This window comes from Ooceraea biroi, chromosome 9 (assembly GCF_003672135.1).
Source record: "Ooceraea biroi isolate clonal line C1 chromosome 9, Obir_v5.4, whole genome shotgun sequence".
Classification (NCBI taxonomy): domain Eukaryota; kingdom Metazoa; phylum Arthropoda; class Insecta; order Hymenoptera; family Formicidae; genus Ooceraea; species Ooceraea biroi.
This window is the reverse complement of record NC_039514.1, coordinates 9,566,483-9,588,673: the sequence shown is the minus strand read 5'-3', so window position 1 is coordinate 9,588,673 and position 22,191 is coordinate 9,566,483. Positions and strand designations below refer to the sequence as shown.

General features: G+C 41.8%; 1 protein-coding gene across 5 annotated transcripts; it reads right to left on the bottom strand.

The window, feature by feature from the left end:
* Nucleotides 1-35: 35 nt before the first annotated feature.
* Nucleotides 36-21,366, bottom strand: LOC105284683 (green-sensitive opsin). Of its 5 annotated transcripts, none has more exons than XM_011348398.3 (6): nt 20,992-21,365; nt 17,655-17,749; nt 17,149-17,259; nt 13,944-14,203; nt 12,574-12,689; nt 36-154 (listed from the first exon to the last, which is right to left on the bottom strand). In XM_011348398.3, exons 1-6 carry the CDS (start codon nt 21,199-21,201, stop codon nt 137-139), a joined length of 810 nt encoding a protein of 269 aa, XP_011346700.2. In that variant the 5' UTR covers nt 21,202-21,365; the 3' UTR covers nt 36-136. The 5 variants fall into 5 exon arrangements, with proteins under 5 accessions (XP_011346700.2, XP_011346696.2, XP_011346698.2 ...); XM_011348394.3 differs by lacking the exon at nt 36-154 and adding an exon at nt 11,098-11,981 and having other exon boundaries at nt 20,992-21,366; XM_011348396.3 differs by lacking the exon at nt 36-154 and adding an exon at nt 11,098-11,981 and having other exon boundaries at nt 17,144-17,259; nt 20,992-21,160.
* Between the last annotated feature and the right edge of the window lie 825 nt (nt 21,367-22,191).

Sequence of the window (22,191 nt, the reverse complement as noted above, 5' to 3'; positions counted from 1 at the left end):
ATCGTCGAGTCCCCTTCTTTCTTTCTCTTTGGTTCCACCTTTCCTAACTCTCTTTGCGTGAAACCCTTGATGCACTCACGCCACGTGATATGGACAGACAATCATTTGAAATCAAACAAATGACAGAAGTCACAATTCAGCTTCTCGTTGGACTCTGCAAAACGAGAAAAAGAAGCTGTGCGCCGCCCGTGTTTCGCACTACCTCCCTTTAACGTTCAAATCCGTGGTAATTCGTCACCGAGCAAAAAAAGTCGCGTAAAACTTGCCGCTCGAGTGGCGCACAAACGATTTCTCTCGTCGGGCTCGCCTGGTCCGCTAATCGGGTTATCGGTTCCGATAATTAGGTGCCCGAGAGTGAGTCGATGACGCAGAAACTCTCGGCGGAAGGGAATCCGGCTGGAGAAGAGGAATCGAAGCTCGGGAGATTTCGCGCGGGAGATCGGGAACTTCGATGCTGTGAACAGACTTCGCGATCTCACGCCGCGATTTTTCTTCAATCTCTGCCGCACTTCCGACCCCCGCGTCGGCGAAATCGCGCGGCCTTTCCGAATCCTCGCGGCGCGGAACTTGGGACTTTGATAGCGGCGACGGCAAAGTTGCTCGCTCGCGAGGCTCGCGTATCGCCGAGCGTGAAAGTTTGACTGTGTGCCAGCGGCAGCTTTAATGATCAGCTGAGCTCTAGAGAGAGTTTCGCCTCCCACCAAGACGTTCCTCGTCGCCGGTCGTGCGCCCGAAGATGCCTGATGTCTTTCCCGGGACGCACCTACCGCTCTCGAAGAAGCGGCTGCTCGTCGATTCGAAACAAACAATCTCCTCGAATGAGAAACCGCGCTTGCTTGATTGCACGTCGTCGTTGAGTCAATAAAACCGTTTCGCCAAACCTTCCCAGCAAATACATTACCAAGATAACGTTATCGAAGCGGCAAGATGAGTTTACTTATTGCTGATTGCTGTTTATTATTACTGGTTGCTCTTTGATCGAAATAATCCACGAATAAATTGTTCGGCAGTGAAGTAAATACAGTGATGCTTTCTGCAGAACGTCACTTCACGCGTTACCTGGCCGTTAATTTCTCCATTAAGGATCGGTGATATCATCTTGCTCGATAATATCGCCAGCTGAGCGAATCTACTCGGTAGACCGAGATTCGTGTAATTCTTTTTTCCAAGAATATCGTTCGATCTAAAGTGGATTGACTTTCTTTTATTTGGAAATCGCAAACAACTTACCAGTGATTACTGGTGATATTATCGCGATACTCTTCCCCACCCCTCTCTCTCTTTCTCGTTTTCTCTTTCTTTTTCTTTCTTTCCATCCGATCGATTCGCATCGATTACACACACGTTTAACCAGATAATTTCCAGTTATTCCGAATCCGCGCAATGAGCGCAAGTTCTTGTTGTCGTTTTCGCCTGCGAATGTACCTATCGAATGAGCTCGAGGTCTAACGACAGGACGCGGTTTAGAGCCCGACCGGTAGCTACATGAGCTTGGAAACGCACGTGCTCGAATTAAGTGTAATTTGCTTAGTGCCGATGTTGCGACGTGAAATCCGCGCAGTTTTTGCGCGCAGATCCGACGATTTGCGAGTCGCAATCCCATCGATTTCGCGTTATTTCGACCCAACCTTGCGACCGCTGATGCTTCTGCGGAGGAAAGTGCGTGATGTCTTCTGATTACTTCCGCTGGTATTCGAAGCAATCGTAGAATTATGATAATTTCCCGTTGTGTAACGCATCCGTCATCGTTTCAATCCGAGTCTCTGTCAGGCTCGCGGTCACCACGTGTGCCCGGTGAATTACGACGCGGCGAGGATCTCGACGTGTGAGCGGCCCGGCGAAAACGGCCGCTCGGAGAATTAGGACAGATTTCACTGGTCCGATCGTGGCGTCCGTTATGCCCCGTGCGAGCGGACGAAACTTACCGGGACAGTGCGACAGTGCGCAATGTTCAACGTTCGGTTCCGTTCGAGTCGCCTGGCCGATGCGGTCGATTTCGACCGAATGTTTCGGCGCGATCACGGAGATCGATCCGATTTTTCGCTTGCCGGCTGTCTTCCGGTGCGCCTGGCGTGACCGTTAATTATCGCGCGATCTTGTTGCCGGGCCTCGCCGGAATTCCCTGGAACTCCTGCACTTCCCGGCTGACGTTTCTCATCGACGAGTGGTTCGTTATTTGCTCGCCGAGTGACTGCGATCTCTCGCTTACGCGCGCGCGCCCGGTGCGCGGTTTCACAAGTCGTCGAACCACCAAATTGCCCGCGTTTGCTGTTTCGCGGGGGTCCAGCGGTGGTTGGCGCGCGGCGGTTTCCGCTCGTCTTTGAGGGAAAGGAAGCGAGTTGCTGCAGCTATTGCCATCGATCGACGACTTTTTCCCATTTTGTTTGCTCGACATGCTTGAGCGTGCCAGGATATTCGTCGATCCACGACGTTACGATCAGGAAGTGACGTTCTACTCGTCTGGTCCTGCTCGCTCTTGTTGCGCTCGTGTCCTCTCCCGATAGCATCGGCGAGGCGGTCTCTTGCGCTCCGAGCTGACAGGTACAAGCAAGAAAGTAGCATGCTTGAAGCTGGTTTTGCTTCGCACGTTTCGTGGCGGATGTTATCGCGGTGAGATCGTGGGATAAACCGACAGCGATTTGCCTACGTTTCTTGGCTGACTCCGTCCATTCAGGTTGCACGCTCGTGGAAGAGAAACGAAACACTCCCCTTTTGGGAGAAAAAAGAAAGATCCGCAGAGACCAGATCGAATGACGAACATGAAAACTACTTGCGTCACGTGGACCATTACGCGCGAGCGTTACGCCGAGAGATCTCGGGACGTTTTATTCGCATTAAACGCCATTAGCTTTCCACCGTAGCCGAGATGGACTCTTTGTCGTGGTTTACGGTTCGTTGCGATTTTATTTCGATCTTGCCATCTTCCTTTCTCACCCCTCTGCACACAGAGATGTCATTCAAATGCTTGTTTGCATTGTTGCAGCATTCTTATATGGAGATCAACCGGATTTTCGTCACGCAGAAAGTAATCGAGGATTAACGGTTTCATCAGGTGGGACGAAGAGCACGCGACTTTTATCGAGGTAACTTTCTAAAGTATCCGCTTGTGTACTGTCGCACAGAGGGACCGCCGAAAAAACGCTGCGAGAAGAAAGGCACGCTCGTCTCGGCGGCTTTTAAGAGTGCGCCGCTCGTTGATCTCATTGTTCCCGGATTCGTGCGATTCCGATTTAAATTCGGCTTGGAGTCGCACGAACGGTAGAAAGAGATTTCTTTATCGCGCGAAATCGGATCGTCGGACGATCTTCGTTCCGTGAAGATCACGGTGATTGCGTAACGAATAACCGAACTTTCCTCCGTCCGCGACCGGATAGTCGCGGTAGTGCACGCGCACGCTCGCGTTCCCGTACGCGTATTGACCGGTAATCGTGCACTCGATGTAGCGGAATGCTGAAGTATTATTTGACTGAACCGCACAGAGAGAGAAGAGAGCCGATTCCGTCATACTGCTCGATAATATCGCTTGTAACGCGAACTCGTAATAAATTGTAGTGCACGTGATATTGTATCCAGTGTTACATAACACGCTGTGTACGCTATGTCATTGACGAATCTTCGGTAACACAGCTTTGCGTTCCGCTCAATCGCTTTGTGAAATTAGATTAACGACATATAATGGAACGTGCGCGGCTCAGTTTATCAATTGACGCGATCGATGAAATTTTCAAGAGCGTTGAGAGCGAGAGCTTACGCCCACTTTCCAGGCAGCGTGGCGTTACCTGATCAAATAAAATTGCGAAACATACCGTTACCCAGTAGAGACGTGAAATATAAATTCACGCGGTGGAACGGACGGAAACGAAACGAGCGGAATTGCGAAACGTAAAGCAACAGTGTCGCCGATGACGCGGAAATTGATGAACTCCCATGAGCGGTTCAGCGACTCCTTAGAACTTTCTATTTCGTGGATCCACTCGTAAACGCATTCCACGCGTGTCTTTGCGATCGTGTCATGCATGAGTGATTAATTTGCTCCTCTGATTTCAGCAGAATTAAAACCGTCAATTAATGAGAGCGCGCCCTCGTTAATCGACGTCCTTGTCCTCATCGTCGTCGTCGTCCTCGTCCTCGCAGGTCGCTCCCGAGGACAAGTTTCCTTCTCCCGCGTTTCTCGGGTACCACGCTTGCGCGTATCTGGGCGATATCCGGTTTCGCACCGTCGTTTTCTCGTCTCGAGCAGCCGAGCTCGAATTTTCGGCGCCCGCCGTAGAAAGTGACGCGACGCGCCGGCTTGTATCGCGAAATTCTTTCACGCGTCGATTTCTTGGGCGCGTTCTCTCCGCTCAATATATCTGGGCGTAGCAAAGCACACGTCCGGTTAGCTCGAACGAACCGATCGGCTTCCGTGATTTCGATCGCCGACAAAGATATCGCGTGGCGATTCGTGGCGATCTTCGATCAATTCTCTGTTCAAACATTTCGGTTTATTAATTTTAATGATGTTGAATTCTTTGACTGGCTCGACAGCATCTTATCTCGTATACAGGGTGAGGCACCTAAAACAGGCCACCTGAATATCTCGGCTGTTATTGGGGATAGAAAAAAATGTGTCAGACCAAACTTGCATGGTTTCGAGGGACACATAATTTGTTCTAAATAATTTTTTATTAGGTGGACGCGTAGAGGTAATATGAAGGTCAATTTCGTTTTTTTAAGTGGTATGATATGTTTTTTTACGTACCATCTAGTAGAGCGTTTGAAGATGCGCACATTGATCTACGGGACAAAATCATTCAAGGTCACTGAAGGCTAAAATTTCTAAGTGCTAGAACTTTTTCATTTCTGAGTTTACGGTATTTTCAATAGCAGAGAACTCTAGGCAATATAAGAAATAATGATATGAATAACTCAGAACTTCTCGGAAAAGAAAAAAATTTTTAACTCGAGAACTTTTTCATTTCTGAGTTTACAGTATTTTTAATAGCAGAGAACTCTAAGGAATATAAAGTAAATTAATTTCCCTTGCAGTTGGCCTTCATTGACCTTGAATGATTTTGACCCGTAGATCAATGTGCGCATCTTCAAACGCTCTACTAGATGGTACGTAAAAAAACATATCATACCATTAAAAAAAACGAAGTTGACCTTCATATGACCTCTACGCGTCCACCTAATAAAAAATTATTTAGAACAAATTATGTGTCCCTCGAAACCATGCAAATTTGGTCTGACACATTTTTTTCTATCACCAATAACAGCCGAGATATTCAGGTGGCCTGTTTTAGGTTCCTCACCCTGTATAATGGAAAAGTGTTTTTTAGGGGGAACAAGTTTCGAGAATGTTTAACATAAAGCTGTACTTAGAAATAAATGTGCAAGATGTAGATACATAATGATGTACTGAATAGATCGCTGCCTTATTTTGTTTTTAATTTGAAAGCATTTTATTTAATTTGCTTACTCTTTTCATCTATTTCTATGTTTTGTGTGATATGTAAAAAATATATAACCCTGCATACACACATACCTCTTGATATCGAAATTGGATGTTCCAATAGATGTACAATAAATATGACAATAAAAATACCCTATATTACTGTCCTGTAATCCTGTTTTATCTTTTTCATAGCTATCTGTAATTAAACATACCTTGGCATCCAAACATTGATGATATTGCATCGGTTAACTGTGAAATGTAATCGATAAAATAATATTATGTTGTTGACCGTTGCGGGCACTGCGAATCTCTCGCGTCAAAGGCGAAGCGGACGAACGGGAGTGCGATTAACACCCGATACGGCAATCGGCGATTTAATGAACTTCCTTGTTGCGATGAACGAGCAGTAAGCTGATACTCCCAGCTTAATGAAGCGAGACTTTAATGTAGTCCGGGGCCGGAACTGCGCTATTATTATTCCAGAAGAAGGTCTCGCGCGGAGGAAACTCCTTCGGAGGAAAAGTAAATGTTTAACGTTGCTAGAGTTATTAATGCTCACCGTGCACAACTATCGCCATCGGCTCACTTGCGTTAAACTCGTTACACTCGTTTTGGCTTATCGATTCTTAGCGCGCTCCGCGCGAAAGTGTGCCGCGCACAGCCGATGGCCCTCGAGCTGACATCCATTCGCGATTCTCAGGCAAGTCAAGTACTAGCTGGCTCGTACAAAGGATTTCGATTTCGCACTTCGTTATAGGCCGATTTTAATGAATCTTGCTGCCAAGGTCTCGCCGTTCGCGCAGAGTGCTGCAATTGCCCCTTTTTCTGGGGCGGAAAGGTATCGCGCGCGCCGAACGCCCCGAACATGGCTAACCAAGAACGAGAAGCAGTTTAATGAGTTTAATTGCTGACGCTAACAATTACGATATTTATTGCAGTAATAATCCGGCGAACCGGACGAGACTAACCGCGCTTTCCGGCGAGTGCTGGTTGCGAAGTTGCTTTTTTCTGAGGCGCGAATTTCCGATGCTGCGTCGCTGCATGTTCCATCGACGCTCGTTTGCGATCAGTGCAATGACTTTATTCGGATGATTCTAATGGCCAGGCAGGCGTCATACGGCTTAGTAGATTATCTGTATTCCATTCGGCGAGAGGGGCTGCGATTCTGCAATGTGCGCCGTGTACGCACGTGCGTGGTTTCGCGATACAACGCAACGCAGCTAGTCGTACGCAGAAAGCGAATTACGTAAAATTCTTAATCGGAGTAATTATTATCGGCGGCGGGCTTAAGGGGGGAGCCTGCTTTAGAACGCTGAAAATAAGGTATAATTTTACGAATTGTTTTGGAGAAACTATACAGCGGATCATTATAAAACTTTGATGCATTTATTAGTACATGTTTAAAGATAAAAAAATTATTTTTTGATTTGAATATATCGCCCGTAGAGGTCGTCCTGGAGGCATCTTTGTGCAGCCGGCATTGTAAATTCGTGAGCATTCTCCTGCCTCCAAATTTCATCCAAACTGAAAAATTGAAATATTTTCTCGTTATTTATGAATTCCCATCGTCGATGAACCTTTAATATTCATAAAAACATTAAGTTAAACAATTAGTTTTGCATGAAAAAGTTCAAAAACTTTGCCTAAAAATCGTACTTTTGTGTTCTAAGCTCCACCATTTTGGCACTTTTCAACTTTTTTCTTCTCTCTTTGGTTCATCGACGATGGGAACTCATAAATAACGAGAACATATTTCAATTTTTCAGTTTAGACGAAATTTGGAGGCAGGAGAATGCTCATCAATTTGCAATGCCGGCGACGCGGCTGCACTAAGATTTCTCCAGGACGACCTCTACGAGCGATATATTCAAATCAAAAAATAATTTTTTTTACCTTTAAACATGTACTAATAAATGCATCAAAGTTTTATAATGATCCGCTGTATAGTTTCTCCAAAAACAATTCGTAAAATATACCTTATTTTCAGCGTTCTAAAGCAGGCTCCCCCCTTAACGCTGCTTGGATTACTGCTCGTCGAACTTGCATTTGCTCTCCTTCCCAGGGATTTTGCATGCGCGCAGTGCATTAAGCGACTCGATAAACGTTGCGCATGTAGTGCGCGCGTATTGCGACTTCGCTCATTAAAATTCAATGAGAGATTAAATTAAAAAAAAGATCAAGATGAGATTAAATTTTCGCGACATCGATATCTTTTTCTCGAGGGTATATGCTCCCAGTCAGCGAACTTAAATTAAATCAAATTTAATCATGACAAGTGTGAAACACTTTGTATCGGCGTGCATACAGATTGAACCTTCAATCAGCCAGGCGCATACCGCGCGTATCAAGCAGGATCATAGAAACGTGACAGCGACGTACAAGCATGCGTATAATTAATCGTACCAAATTGATCGTGAGTTAAACAGGTGATTAACCTCGATTATCGTATCTTAGCAGTATAAGCGAGAGCTACTTTCGCAATCGCGCGCTCGTACGACGTGTTTCGTGTGAATTCTCAACATGTAGCCTATTATTCGTCGTACAAGATAAACATCAGTCTGATAAACCGTTGCGTTAATTTGATTAATTATGAGAACATTAGAAAACTTGTACAGTTTATTTTGTTCATTAACATGACGAGCTTCCAATTTACGTAAAGAGTTTTATTTCCATTTTAAGAATGCGCGCGCGCGTGCGTGATGGAATCATTTCACATAATTAGTGTTATATAGAATTATTCCACGTAACTCAGTCGTGCGAATCAAATTCCGATATAATTGCACTGTCTAATAATTTCGCGGAGCATTTCACCGCGGTGTAAAAGTTTGATGACAGGAACAATAATCTAGCGGTTTTGAATTTGCATAACATCGTGAGGTTGGAATATTCCGTAATAGGTGAAAGGGTAATGTGAGGTAGAAGCGTGTATCGAAAATACACGTGAAAACGAATAACGGAAAATGTACACGGTGTCACGCCAGAATTCAATCGTCTCTCAGATGAAATCGCACCACGCCGGTGAAAATAACAGTGCTAATGGGAATATAAACAAAATTCTCTCGGGATCTCATTATATCGCCGTAATTGTTATTCGAAACGAGTTAACGAGCATGCTGGTACTTGCGTTTCAATCGTTGCTACTGAGTACTGCGGCATCAAATAATTTGCCACCATTAAAAGTGCTCGCGCGAGAAGGAAGGGTGCATTAATCAAAAACTATGGCTCTCCTCTGAAGAGTGCGTTTTCTATCATTCCTACGATTATGCTGGCACATGTATTTCGCACATTGTCTTCCCACTTACTCGCATTTTCCGGTTTAGGACGATGGAAAGCCAAAATGCGGCTTAAAGAGCACCGATAATTAAAACGAACAAAGAGAAGCCGCTGTGTTTTTATGAAATAAATCAGCGTTTCTATGGGATGATTTGCATTTTACAGATTAACTTGTATTTTATGGAAGAAAATCTCGCAGACTTTCAGTGACTCTCGACGAATTCAAAAATTACTCTCAAAAATCACTCGACGTTTCGAGCGACTTTGACATTCACATTCATTAATGATCGGGTGAATCTCTCGCAGTGGTAAGAATTTATTAGCGATCAATTCGACACAGCCCGAGGCGGCGAAAGAAAGAGAGAGAGAATTCTTTGATCCACACGAGAGGCGCGAAGTCTCTGCTGGTGGAGAGTAACGTCAATAAAAGAATTCGCAGCAAGTGCGAGCGCGCGCCTAGTGCACCAGCCGAGCAGATTTTCCTTGCGATTTCACTTTCTCCGATGTAGCATGATCGCGCATGTTACGAATCGTAATGCTCGCTCGATTCCGCGCGGCCGCTCGTGTAACGCGATCGCGTGATCGTTCGCCTCGGCACAATATCGGACTCCATTGGGGACCCCCGTTGGTACCTCATGGAGGACCCCCGTGTCAAACGCCTCTTACGCGCGCGTTTGTACGCGTTCTTTGCGCACACGCAACGTGCTGCGTCGGCGTTTCAACAGTCGCGTAACAGATTATCGCCACGATCATCACCGCATCGCAATTTTTTCCGCACGCTCGCGTGAGATAATTATTGCTATTCGTTAAGGTGAACGCACATCTCCCTTTCTTTGATAGTGATTTTATTTTTCGGATCTGTCTTGGCGCTCCTATGCGATCCTGCGAAGATTACGCGTTTCCTTCGCATCCACAGCACAGCGATGTTCTTTCTCAGAAATTCGATGAGCTCTTTCGTTATATTGTATTAGGAGTGTGATTTAGTTTTGAGGGTTTTGTAACAGATGGCTGTAGTGTCAGTTTGTTCCAATAGCTGTTTCCGATAACTGTTCTTTCTTACAGTATTGACATTATCCATGACATTTAGTAGCATTATAGCAATAGATGCAATAACAGTCGTGTTTGTATCATCGTAAAAATGCAACTTCCGAAACAGCATTTTCCACATGAGTTGCTTTTGTTTTTTAATCAAAAGAAAACTGCGGCTGACGGTTATAGAATTCTTGTGGAAACTTATGGTGATTCTGCCCCATCAATTAAGACGTGTGAATACTGGTTTAGACGCTTTAAAAGTGGTCATACTGATGTGAAGGACAAAGAACGCTCGGGACAACCAAGAAAGCTTGAAAATGCAGATTTGCAAGCATTATTGCACGAAAATCCAACAGAATCCACTTCAGAACTTGCCAGAGCATTAAATGTTGATCGTACAACAGTTACCAAACATTTACATGAAATGGGAAAAATTCAGAAAGAAGGGAAATGGGTTCGACATGAATTATCGGAAAGTGCCGTTGCGAACCGGTTGAACATTTGCATTTCGTTGATCGCCAGGCAAAAAAAGAAGAGTCTTTTGTCTCGGATCGTTACTGGGGATGAAAAGTGCATCTATTTTGATAATCCGAAACGCAGAAAATCATGGGTGGATCCAGGCGAACCATCAACATCCACTCCGAGACGCAATATTCACGGTTGAAAAGTAATGCTCTGTATTTGGTGGGATAGTGTACTATGAGCTGTTAAATCCGCATGAGACTGTCACGGCTGATCGTTATCGACACCAATTGTACAAGTTGAAGCAAGCATTGGACCAAAAACGACCAGCAATTGCGAGTAAACGACGGAAAGTGATTCTTCTTCGTGACAACGCTCGACCTGACGTTGCGTTATCAGTGAAACAAACACTATTAGAGCTTGAATGGCAAGTCTTCTCCGGACATTGCTCCATGCGATTATTATTTGTTCCGGTGGATGCAACACGCTTTAGAGGATACACACTTTCATAATTTCGAAGAAGTGCGAAAATTCGTCGACGAATGGATCAACTGAAAAGAAGAGTGATTTTATCGTGGTGGAATCCATCTCTTGCCAGAAAGATGGGAAAAAGTGATAGAAAACGAAGGAAAATATTTTGATTAAGGTATTCATTCATTATCATATTTAAATACATGCGTTTTTGAGCAAAAAAAACCCTCAAAACTAAATCACACCCCTAATATATTGATAATATATTGATTATCTCGTTAAATTATATTAAACATTCCTCAGATGAATATCCGATGTAGCTAATTGCCTGACGGGCAGTCATCCAACTTGACTCTTTTGCATGCCGTGGGCGGAATGAAAATTCGCCAGGATAGAGGTAATTTCGCGTGTAAATCGGGGAATGAAGATCGATACATATCGTCATTTATTACGTTACAATCAGAAAAATTTGATTAACAGAAAATTTGATTAACAGTGAAACACGCGAAACGAGGGACGTTCGAATTGAACAATCGATGAAGATAAATAAAATTAATTTAATTTAATTTATTTTATTTAATCACTCTGGCTGACCTTTATTTATTTTACATGGATTCTCTGTAATGAATTCTGACGGTGAACCGGACTTGATTTGCATGTGTAAGTTCCCACGCATGTTCCAATACCCGTGCTGGGATTTTACGTTAGAATTTTCGAGTTCTTTGAGCGAATACGTTTCTCGCGTCTCACGCGTATTGAACATTGTCTCTCGCGACAGATTTTCTCTTGTCGCAATCCTTACGAGTGTCCGCCGGAAATCACGCCGCAAGTGGACAGTGGATCGATAATGAGAAAAGAGAAAAGGATAAAAAGTATCAAACCTGAGTATGGCAGCGACTGTACTGGCAGCTGTTATCTTTGATAATTAAAAGTAAATGATAAACGATTTCTCACGTTATTATGTGAACCAATGGCCGCCTTCCCGGGGCGCATCTTCTCCCTTTCTGTCATCCTCATTGTGCTTCATACGGTGGATCAAAATGCATAACGCAATTTGATTCCCTTATATTTTTGCTTGACACGCCTGTTGCTGCTGCCGTCGATTGAGATTTCTCATTTTTTTCTTGTTCAATGTGGTCATACCCGTGTGCTGGCTGTTCCTAGTTGTGCTCTTATTAATAAAGAACATCTTCTTCCACGCGCGGGAGAATTGGACGTTCAGGCACGCGTATATTATGGGGTTGTAACAGATAGAGGATTTGGCGAGGAGACAGGGCAGCACCGCCACAATATACGATGTCCGTGCCTGCAATACACGGATACACGGATTACCGTGTTATGCGAGGATCAGCGAGGATCAACAAGAAGATAACACAAGGCTGCCTTATAAGCGAAGAAACATCAATTGAGTCGTTGACTAGCTCACAACGTGTCGATCTGCGGTCAAGCTGGAAGATCAATTCGACTTTGACCTCATCGGCTGAACGAAAAAAATTTTGTTAGTGCAATTTTGTTACATACGTCAGTTTCATGCGCGAGTTATTGGAGCGAGGTTCGTTATATTGTTAAATTGAATAAAATCAAATATAACTTCGTTAATTTAAATTTGTTTTTTATTTCGAAAAACACGAGGAGACCGCGACAAGTATACGAATTTATTAAATTTCTGAATTTACTAAAAATCTCCCTGGCTTCGTGTGGAAGAGCAAACGCATGCAAATAGTCTGAGAATTAGTTAATGAGTTAATTGCTAATGATAATTTCAAGCCAGGAATTTAATTTTGTGCACCGCCAAACAAAACGCTGATCGGCTCATGATTGCTGATTAGCTGATTAGCTATTCTCGAACTTTGATCTAACGTGTTCAGTAATTCGGTCATAATAGGATCGATACTCACGTAAAAGTACTGAGTCGCGAGCGCAAGCACGGCGTAGGGCGACCAAGCAATCAGGAAAGCGAGGATCATCAGATACACCATCCTTATAACTTTCGTTTCCCGTCTGTTGCTCAGACCTGGAACAAGTGGAGTCGTAATTAATTTACGTACGTTGTTAACAAAACTCATTGCGCGAGCGATCCGCGGAGTTTTAAGTATCTCGAAATTTCGAAGGAAAGGAACTGGAACACCTTTCGCAAACCCGATCGATGAAATCTCAGAACTGAGAGAGCTCGCGTTTCGCATTGTGCGGTCAGTCAAATTAAATGCAATTATATACTTATATACATATACACATATATATAATAGGGCGGGGCTAGTTGAGCCATTTTTTATTTTATGTCTCATAATTATTTACCTATTGATAATATTACTATAAGAATCACGTTAAAAGAAAGATTCGACATCTGGGTTCTTAATTATAAATGCAACAATTTTAAATGTGTCCACAACAGAAGAAATACGTCTCAAATAAAAATAGTCAGAGTGGCCCAATGTTCCCCACTAGCGGGGTAAGTTGAGCCAACTTGTGGGGGTAAGTTGGGCAAAGAGGCGAACAACTAAAAATAGACTTTAAATAAATAACCATGATATTATCGAATAACTTTAATAAAATTAACATTTAACATTGTCATTGTTGTTTAAAACTGTCGACTCGGTTTCATTAAAAGATGTTGCTCTGCCGAGACTAGTTGATTTCCTTCCTATCGATAGTTCAGGGTTCTTTTTAAGGAATGACGCCAGCTAGTCTTTACCTGCTATCTTATTATATTCTATGAATCAGGAAATTTTATGTCGCATTTCACAGCGCAATCATGAACAAGCGAGCGAACATTCTTTGGAGTTAAGTCATCGGTGGGCCACGTGTCCCAACTAACCAACCCCACCTACGTGCTGTTCAAGATATATCCTTGTAACTTGAGAACTATTTAAAAATATTCAATTTGTATAATTTGAAGAGTATCATAATAACAAATATTAAAATCACTTTCTTCAAATTTGTTTTTATTTTATATTCAGACCAAATCTAATTTCGAATAATAATCTTAGTTTACATATGCGAAAACGAATAAAACGTGCATGTTCCCCCGAGCGATTGACCGCAACTAAATGAGGCGCGAGGAGATCTTTGATATGCCACGTTTTTGTTTGTACAGGTTCATTCCTGTACATACTTCGGATACCGAGTATTAAACATTGCCCAACTTACCCCTATGCTCAACTAGTCCCGCTCTACCTATATATAATTTATAATAAGAGCAAGAAGAATCATAATAAAAATTAGTTTATCATAATAATGATAATAAAAAGAAGAAGAAGAAAAAACTCACTGATCCTCTTGTTCATGTTCCTCAAAATCCTTACTATGCCGCAGTAACTGCTGCTGATTAGTATAACGGGGAGGAAGAACCCGAGGACAAATATAAAGGCGATGTAAGTGCCACTGTGCGTCTCGGGATCATGCAACTCCCAGGAGACGCTACACGATATGTTACCCGCTTCCAGGCCATATTTTCCCCAGCTGAAGAGTGGCGGTAACGAGAGAGAGAGCGCGTACATCCAAACCAGGAGTGCCAGCACGTAACTATGCCTATAAGAGAAACGACGAGATTACGAAGGTAAGTTTGTGACATGATTTACGAGAAATGTCGAAATTAACATTGCATTGTACGTGACCACGATGTTATGATAGCCAGGAGAGAGAGAGAGAAAGAGAGAGAGAGAGAGAGAGAGAAAGAAAGGAAACTTCATCTACATTAATTATCATCTATAATTAATTAAGTTGTTACTCATTCGTGTATGTGATATCCTGTGCGCATTAATTTTTTTAAAAGAGAAATGAGGACATTAGTGAAATGCAAGATACTCGTGTAAAAGTGCAATTTTATGCACAGAGATAAAAATATATACTTTGCGTGTAGATTAAAACATCTGTATCTCTCTCGCTGGCTATTTAATTTAACTTAATTTAATTAATCTACGCGATAGCAGTAATGCAGTAATTGCATTGAAAGAAAAATTGTGATAATCACGAATGTTCATGTTACATCAAACATAATAATAAAATAAAGATCCGAGTAAAGATCTCATTGCGCAAGTTTCAGTTAACATTCGATTCGATTAACAAATTGAATTGCGTTAAAAGGATAATTAACGAACCGTAAAGCGTTGAGGAATTTGCCGCTAATTTATTCATCCACTAAAGTTAAAAAACACCCGTTTCAAATCGAATCAGAGCAATGAGACTTCGTTTTCCAGTTTTTCTTGTTTTCAAGCGCAACTTCTAAGAGATCTTCCAGGGACTTCTAAGGAATCCTTTATTTTAGCTCCACTAAGATTCCAACATTCTCGCTAAAAAGATTCGCGTAAAGAAAGAATCATCTGCAATTTCCCATTTTTCATCTTTAACACTTAACTTAACACTTAAGGTAGAAACACAGACTTTTGCATAAGGCATAACGCATAAGGAATTTAATTGGTCCATTTCCTTATTGTACATGCTTATAGACCAATCGAATTCCTTATGCATCTGTTTATGCGTTTATGCCAAAGTGTGCTTCCCGCTTTATACAAGGAGAACGTGAATTGTGGCCAACATTTCCCCGTGTTTATCCAACCTTTTTGCAGATAATACCTTATTATTTTCATTGACTCGTTGAACGTGACATCACGATCTGCACTTGATGATTCTTCCTCAAATGCTTTCAATTAATAAATAAATAATGTTTTTTCTCTGTCTTCCTGTTTCGAAATGTTGCGACGGATTTCCGTATCAATTTCTGTTAGCCATCGCGCAAATATAAGTATAATAATTGTATGATTTTCGCGCTAATCTCACATGAGTGTTGATTCTCACGAAAGAGGTCACAAAAGAGGGAAAATGATTTATCTTGACGTGTACCGACGTTTGCGGGTTCGACGTATGAATTCTCGCTTCTGACGCAGTAAAACGTCCAACGTAACACTGAGCAATGCGGATCAGGCATCTACTCGTCAGTGTAACCGGTAAACTCATTAGCGGAATAACGGATTTGTTACCAAAGCGGATCAAAATTCATTCGATCCTGCCGGCTCTTTCCCCCGTTTGCGCAAAATACAAGGAAGATCACGTAACAAAATCATTAATAATCCGCCGTTAATTGCGAAGGCGCATATAACGGCTCTAAAGGTTTGCGATATAGAGAGGAGAATTATCTAATATCAGGAGATGCCGTGTTTCTCTATGCTAGAAAATGTAATTGGGGATAATCTGCGTGGGAGGATATCTTCACCGATCTACGGACGGGCGGTGACGGAGGGGTGACGGAGGGACGTAAGGACATAAAATAGCAATGTATCAATCGCGCGGCATCTCCTGATCTCAAAGCAAAGTAATTTACGCTCGACGACGCTTAATCACGTAATTTGCGCGAATCATACGCGACTATGTCTGCACTCTTCCATGAGAGAAACAGGAATTCCTTATGTTAAACCTCTCGGGTCTCGACCGCTGTTATTTTATCGTGTATTCGCGCTGTTGCTCGCTCGTCTCGCACGTACGGTAAACAACGTGTACCGGAAAACACATGCGACTGTCGCAATTAAAATTCATCGCGAAACCGTGCAAATTATGTCTCACAGAGACGCTAATAATCATTTTGCGGATGCGACGGGCAGGCGATCCTTTCTCGACACGATGAAAGCGTACGATGGAAAGTCGCGCGCGGAACGCGCAAATTAATTAGCTTGCCGTGGACGGTGTTTCATTGGTGGAAGTCATCATCCCAGCGTGGGAGAAAAAGGAGAAAAATTATATTTTTCCGGAAATCGCGTGCCCGTGATGATGAGATGACCGCAACATGTGGCATTTTCGCCGATAACGTGTGCGAATCCGTAAACTCAGAAATGAAAAAGTTCTAGCACTTAGAACTTTAGCCTTCAGTGACCTTGAATGATTTTGACCCGTAGATCAATGTGCGCATCTTCAAACGCTCTACTAGATGGTACGTAAAAAAACATATCATACCATTAAAAAAAACGAAGTTGACCTTCATATGACCTCTACGCGTCCACCTAATAACAAACTATTTAGAACAAATTATGTGTCCCTCGAAACCATGCAAGTTTGGTCTGACACATTTTTTTCTATCACCGATAACAGCCGAGATATTCAGGTGGCCTGTCTTAGGTTCCTCACCCTGTATATACACAATATCTGCTCTCGCTTTCAAGACAAATTAAATAGCTAAATCGTTTGGAGAAATTTGCATGTAAAGTAATGGGAAGCATTTAGAAAGCGAATGTTCATTTTGAAAGACAGGAGTTTATTTACGTAACGTTATAGCGCGCCACTCATCGTAACGCGGAGACTTAACATTGCCTTATTTTGAGTGTTTCAGAATGTCGACTAGACTTGTTTAATATGGAGCCCGTTATTTTATAATAATTACCATTTAGATGCGTTCAACTTGTTCCCCTTGGTACAGAAGACAAATCTAAAAGACCGAGACGACTGTCGCACGCTAAATTACGATAACATAATTAATGGTACCTTACTTTAACGATACAGCCTTTATCGGGCATGCCACTAGTAGAAATCTCTCTATTGCCATCACTGTCAAGTTTCCGATACTGGCAAACCCCATGGTAGTCATGAACCAAGCGTAACTGAAATTTAAAAGTTCACTGTAATCATGTGCATAGCACAAACACCGATCAAATATAAGTCATTTTTGTTACGACATTATATCATAAGTTTCGATAGTATTTTATATAATACAAGCCGAACAGTCTTTATTTTTTTTTTTTGAACAATACAATATTGTTTTTACTATCTTAATAAGTTTCAAACTCAGACTTTGGCGCGCCTTAACGTTTCAATTCACAAATCTTGAGTTGTTTCCCATAGATTCTTAAGGAGCGAGAAATGCGATTAATTCGATTTTAATTAATTCGATTAAATCTAACTTGACTTGATTTTTACTGTAATTTGCAACACACTGAAGTATCTCGATAAATTAACTTTTTATCCATTTTCATGTGATAAATAACATGATACACACCACAGACACATATTGTGGCTCCAGTACCATGTACCCGCAATGGCCGACGTCATCGCGATAGGGTTTCCTAGCGCAGCTACTAGAAGATCCCCAACCTGTTACAGTAAACGTGCCAGGCATTATAAATACACTTGAAGCTATTTATATAAATATACGATTAATGTTAAATTTCATTGTGCGCTCTGAGATCGCTATTTTAAACGTTTTATTATAAAATGCATTGCGAGCGCAACGCATCTTACAATTGCATTAATTTGCAGTTTCGTAGGTATTACAGTTACATAATAAACAGAATAATATACGAACGGATAGGTTTGCAAATAACACGTACATTTTTACAAGAGAGAGCTTTTTATAAAACTTTTCGCGGAGTAATAAAATAGCGTTTTGCGGAGAGCTAATAAAACAGCGAGCCAATGAAAGTGTTGCTGCGCGTATTTATCAAAACAATTGGTGCAAATTAATTTCAATAAAAGTTAATAGAAAATCGTTAATGATTTTTTTGAATTTTTCGATATCATGCGACGTTGAGAGAACTCTGGGCATTACACGAGCGAGATTTTTATTAAGATAAATTGTTTATTATACCCCTCAATATAAGTTGATGCGTTAATATTAGCGCGCTATTATCTGGCGTGCACGAAAAAGTTTAATTAATTTAAATTTTGAAATTTGCGTCTTATGTGCGTGTGTATTAGGAGAAAGATACGAAACGCACACATACGGTGATTTAACATATTCATTGAATTTATCCTCGTGGTGCTCGCACGATAATGCCGACGCGTGACTCGCATACTCGCATAATTAGCGAACTTTAAAATATTTCCATCTTGTTTTTTCGCTTCCTTTCCGCGACACCGAGTCGACAAAAAATTCCCCTTGCCTACGTGACGAAACGTACAAACGGCTGTCACATAAATCCACGCGCTTTATCTTGCCTCTCGTCTTTATTTTTCAGCTGGAAGTGACTTGACATTTGGAGTTACGCTTTTTCGTCTAATGCAGGTTTCAGCGGCATTCATTATTTGCGTCACGTGCTTCATTTGCGTGTGGTCATCTCGTAAAACTCAGGCTCGACAAGCTCGTAAAAGTCGCTGTCTCATTCAATTGTTGTAATCTTACGGAAGCACCTTCCCTTTTCAATCATTGCTGTGAAATAATTAATTGTATAAGCAGAGCGAGCGGCTTGAGATAATTACTACGTGGTCTCGTGGCTTCGATGAGTTCTCGAGTGAGGTCCTCATGTCTTTCCCAAAACTCGAATACTTTAAATATTCGATTACTACAAGGAGCGCTCTCTCGAATTTCAGATGTGTGCATCAGACACTTAAACCTTCGCAGGTCACTGCAATCCGATTTGAAAATTTCTTCGGCAAATGATGATCTTTCCGCAGTAGTCTCCGGCCGAGGAAAAATCGACTTGATAGAAACATCACATAAATAGAACGCTTATGGCAGACTTTACATGACAATTCAAAGTTGCCAGGTTTCTGTTTCTCGTGGTCAAAATAATCTTCTTTTTCGATTGTCAATTCTCGACTTATTGAATTATAATAAAAGATCATAGCGTTTTTTAGTGAAATTCCAAGACAAAAACTCAACGCTACGAACTTTTGTTACAACGCAACATTTAGTGAGTAGAGAAGAAATGACTTTTCGTCAGCCTCATCGCATTTCGTTGCGTTAATCACGCGTTACAAATGATCCTTTTAAATGATTAGGTTTCTCCTGTAACGCGTCGTATGACATTGTATAGTCATTAGGCAAACAGAGCTGAATTACGTACGTCGGACATGAAATTGGCACGCGTTAGCTGTGTTAATTCACAATGCAAATCGCGTGACGGAGAAACGTATTCATTTCACATCATTCTAGAGTTGCAACGCGACATTATTCATGGCAATCTTTTAAATATTATCGTTTCTTCGCGGGGTGAATACGCTGACGTCCGTGCACGTATAATTAAAGTTAAACGGTAACATTTAATAAACAATCACGGTCGCTATTTTGTAAGCTCCATTAAATTGCAGCGCTCTCCTCGCCTTCGAAATCCTCCTCGTAGTGAGAAAATACGAAAACCAATAAAAGAGATATATTTCTTCGTTAATTACGAACTTCTTATATATCGATGCTGTGAAACTGAAGTGTTGGATTTCTCAGGATGTGTGTATTTGTATACATGCACAAATGCACATGTATTGTACTTGCTTGGCTACGTATAGCTTGTAGCTTGTAACACAAAATTGATCAAGTTTTAGTTGATTCCCTTCGCTTTAACACAAATTTAATTTGAACAACGTATACAATATATTAGGCATTAAGGGGGGAGCCTGCTTTAGAACGCTGAAAATAAGGTATATTTTACGAATTGTTTTTGGAGAAACTATACAGCGGATCATTATAAAACTTTGATGCATTTATTAGTACATGTTTAAAGATAAAAAAAATTATTTTTTTATTTGAATATATCGCTTGTAGAGGTCGTCCTGGAGAAATCTTAGTGCAGCCGCGTCGCCGGCATTGCAAATTGGTGAGCATTCTCCTGCCTCCAAATTTCGTCTAAACTGAAAAATTGAAATATGTTCTCGTTATTTATGAATTCCCATCGTCGATGAACCAAAGAAAGAAGAAAAAAGTTGAAAAGTGCCAAAATGGTGGAGCTTAGAACACAAAAGTACGATTTTTAGGCAAAGTTTTTGAACTTTTTCATGCAAAAATAATTGTTTAACTTAATGTTTTTATGAATATTAAAGGTTCATCGACGATGGGAATTCATAAATAACGAGAAAATATTTCAATTTTTCAGTTTGGATGAAATTTGGAGGCAGGAGAATGCTCACGAATTTACAATGCCGGCTGCACAAAGATGCCTCCAGGACGACCTCTACAGGCGATATATTCAAATAAAAAAATAATTTTTTTATCTTTAAACATGTACTAATAAATGCATCAAAGTTTTATAATGATCCGCTGTATAGTTTCTCCAAAACAATTCGTAAAATTATACCTTATTTTCAACGTTCTAAAGCAGGCTCCCCCCTTAACACGCGATCCTTTTCGATAGATATTATGACTTCTTAATGTCATTACCACGATGTGCTTTATTTCTGATATGTACGATGTATAGATATATAAAGAGACCTCAGTTCCCAAATGTGTAATTATAATTTATTTTCGCTTGTTTTATGTACGTTTGTGACTTAATGCAAACGTGAAAAGCGCGAGGTGAAAGTCAGAAATTACTATTTCGAAATTGGATTCAGAATAGATCGATTTTCGCGCGACGATCAATCATTGCAATTTGTCATACGATGCACATATGATGCACAATACTCACGACCATATTGATGAGGATCACGTTGTTGGGCGTCCATAGCGCCTTGGAGTCCTTGACGACCGACAGGATGACCAGCAGATTCAGGACAAAACCGAAGAAACCGATTAAACCGAGCGTGATCGCGGAGAAAATGTAAATGCCGGTCGACACTTGCTCCTCGACGATCAACGCGTCGTCCAGTGGCAGATCGCCGCTCAAATTCAAAGACATGCTTCCTGTGATGGATCAGGAAGTCTTCGATATGCCACCAGACGAAGATCTGCCGGAAACTGGCGATGACGCGAGATCGTCCGACGACGAACAGAGAAACGAGCAACGATAAATCCGTCTCGGCCGCATCAATCAAAACTAGTGGCGGAGTTTCAAAGTTATGCTACCCTTATATAAAGCCTGGGTCACGCCGCCCCCGATCGCATGCCCCCAGTCGGTCGACCATTGACCAACCCCCGGCAACGAGAAAGAGCAGCATGCGCCGTGGATCGCTGGTGTTTCTTTCTCCGAAGTGCGCCCCTTGTTCGTCGAGGAATTGCCTGCCGTGTTTCCTTGCGGATTGCGAGAGCTTTGTCAATCTTGATCATGTCACTTTTAATCGCGCTTTAGTTTTGCTCCTCTCCCGTCTCTTCCTTCGGTTCTGGGTTTGAAACGTAGCCGGACAGAACTGTTTCACGATCAAGAATCAATTTTTGCGAATATTTCTAAACGTTCATAGAAATTTATCTGCCATGATTAATTATTCGTTCGTCTTGCTTTTATGCGAAACTATTTACATTTACATTTACTTCATGCTTACTTTAAGTATTCCGTTTGTTACGTCGCGAGTAATGTCTCGTTGCGATTTAACCGTCTTCTAATTACTTACCTTTCGTCTTTCCAGTTGCTGAAAGTCTGAATTGAACTATCTTCGAAATCGAGTGACGTTGATAAAATTGTCTACCGAGCGCGTTTCTTTAGTACTGGATAAAGTTTCGCGGCATTTTACTCGAAAACTATAGAATAATTCTGCGTTCGCGTTTACATGTACAACTTGATACTGTCGCTATTGTGCAGCGTTGACAATTGCGCGTCTTCTTGCAGATGAAATTCTATCTGGTTCTCTATATAGTTCGCCGGAGCTACGACGTATGGTATCATAGTAGTACATAAAATGTTACTCCGAGGACAGATCTTGTGGGAGATCATTTTTCACCCCTTAAAACATCC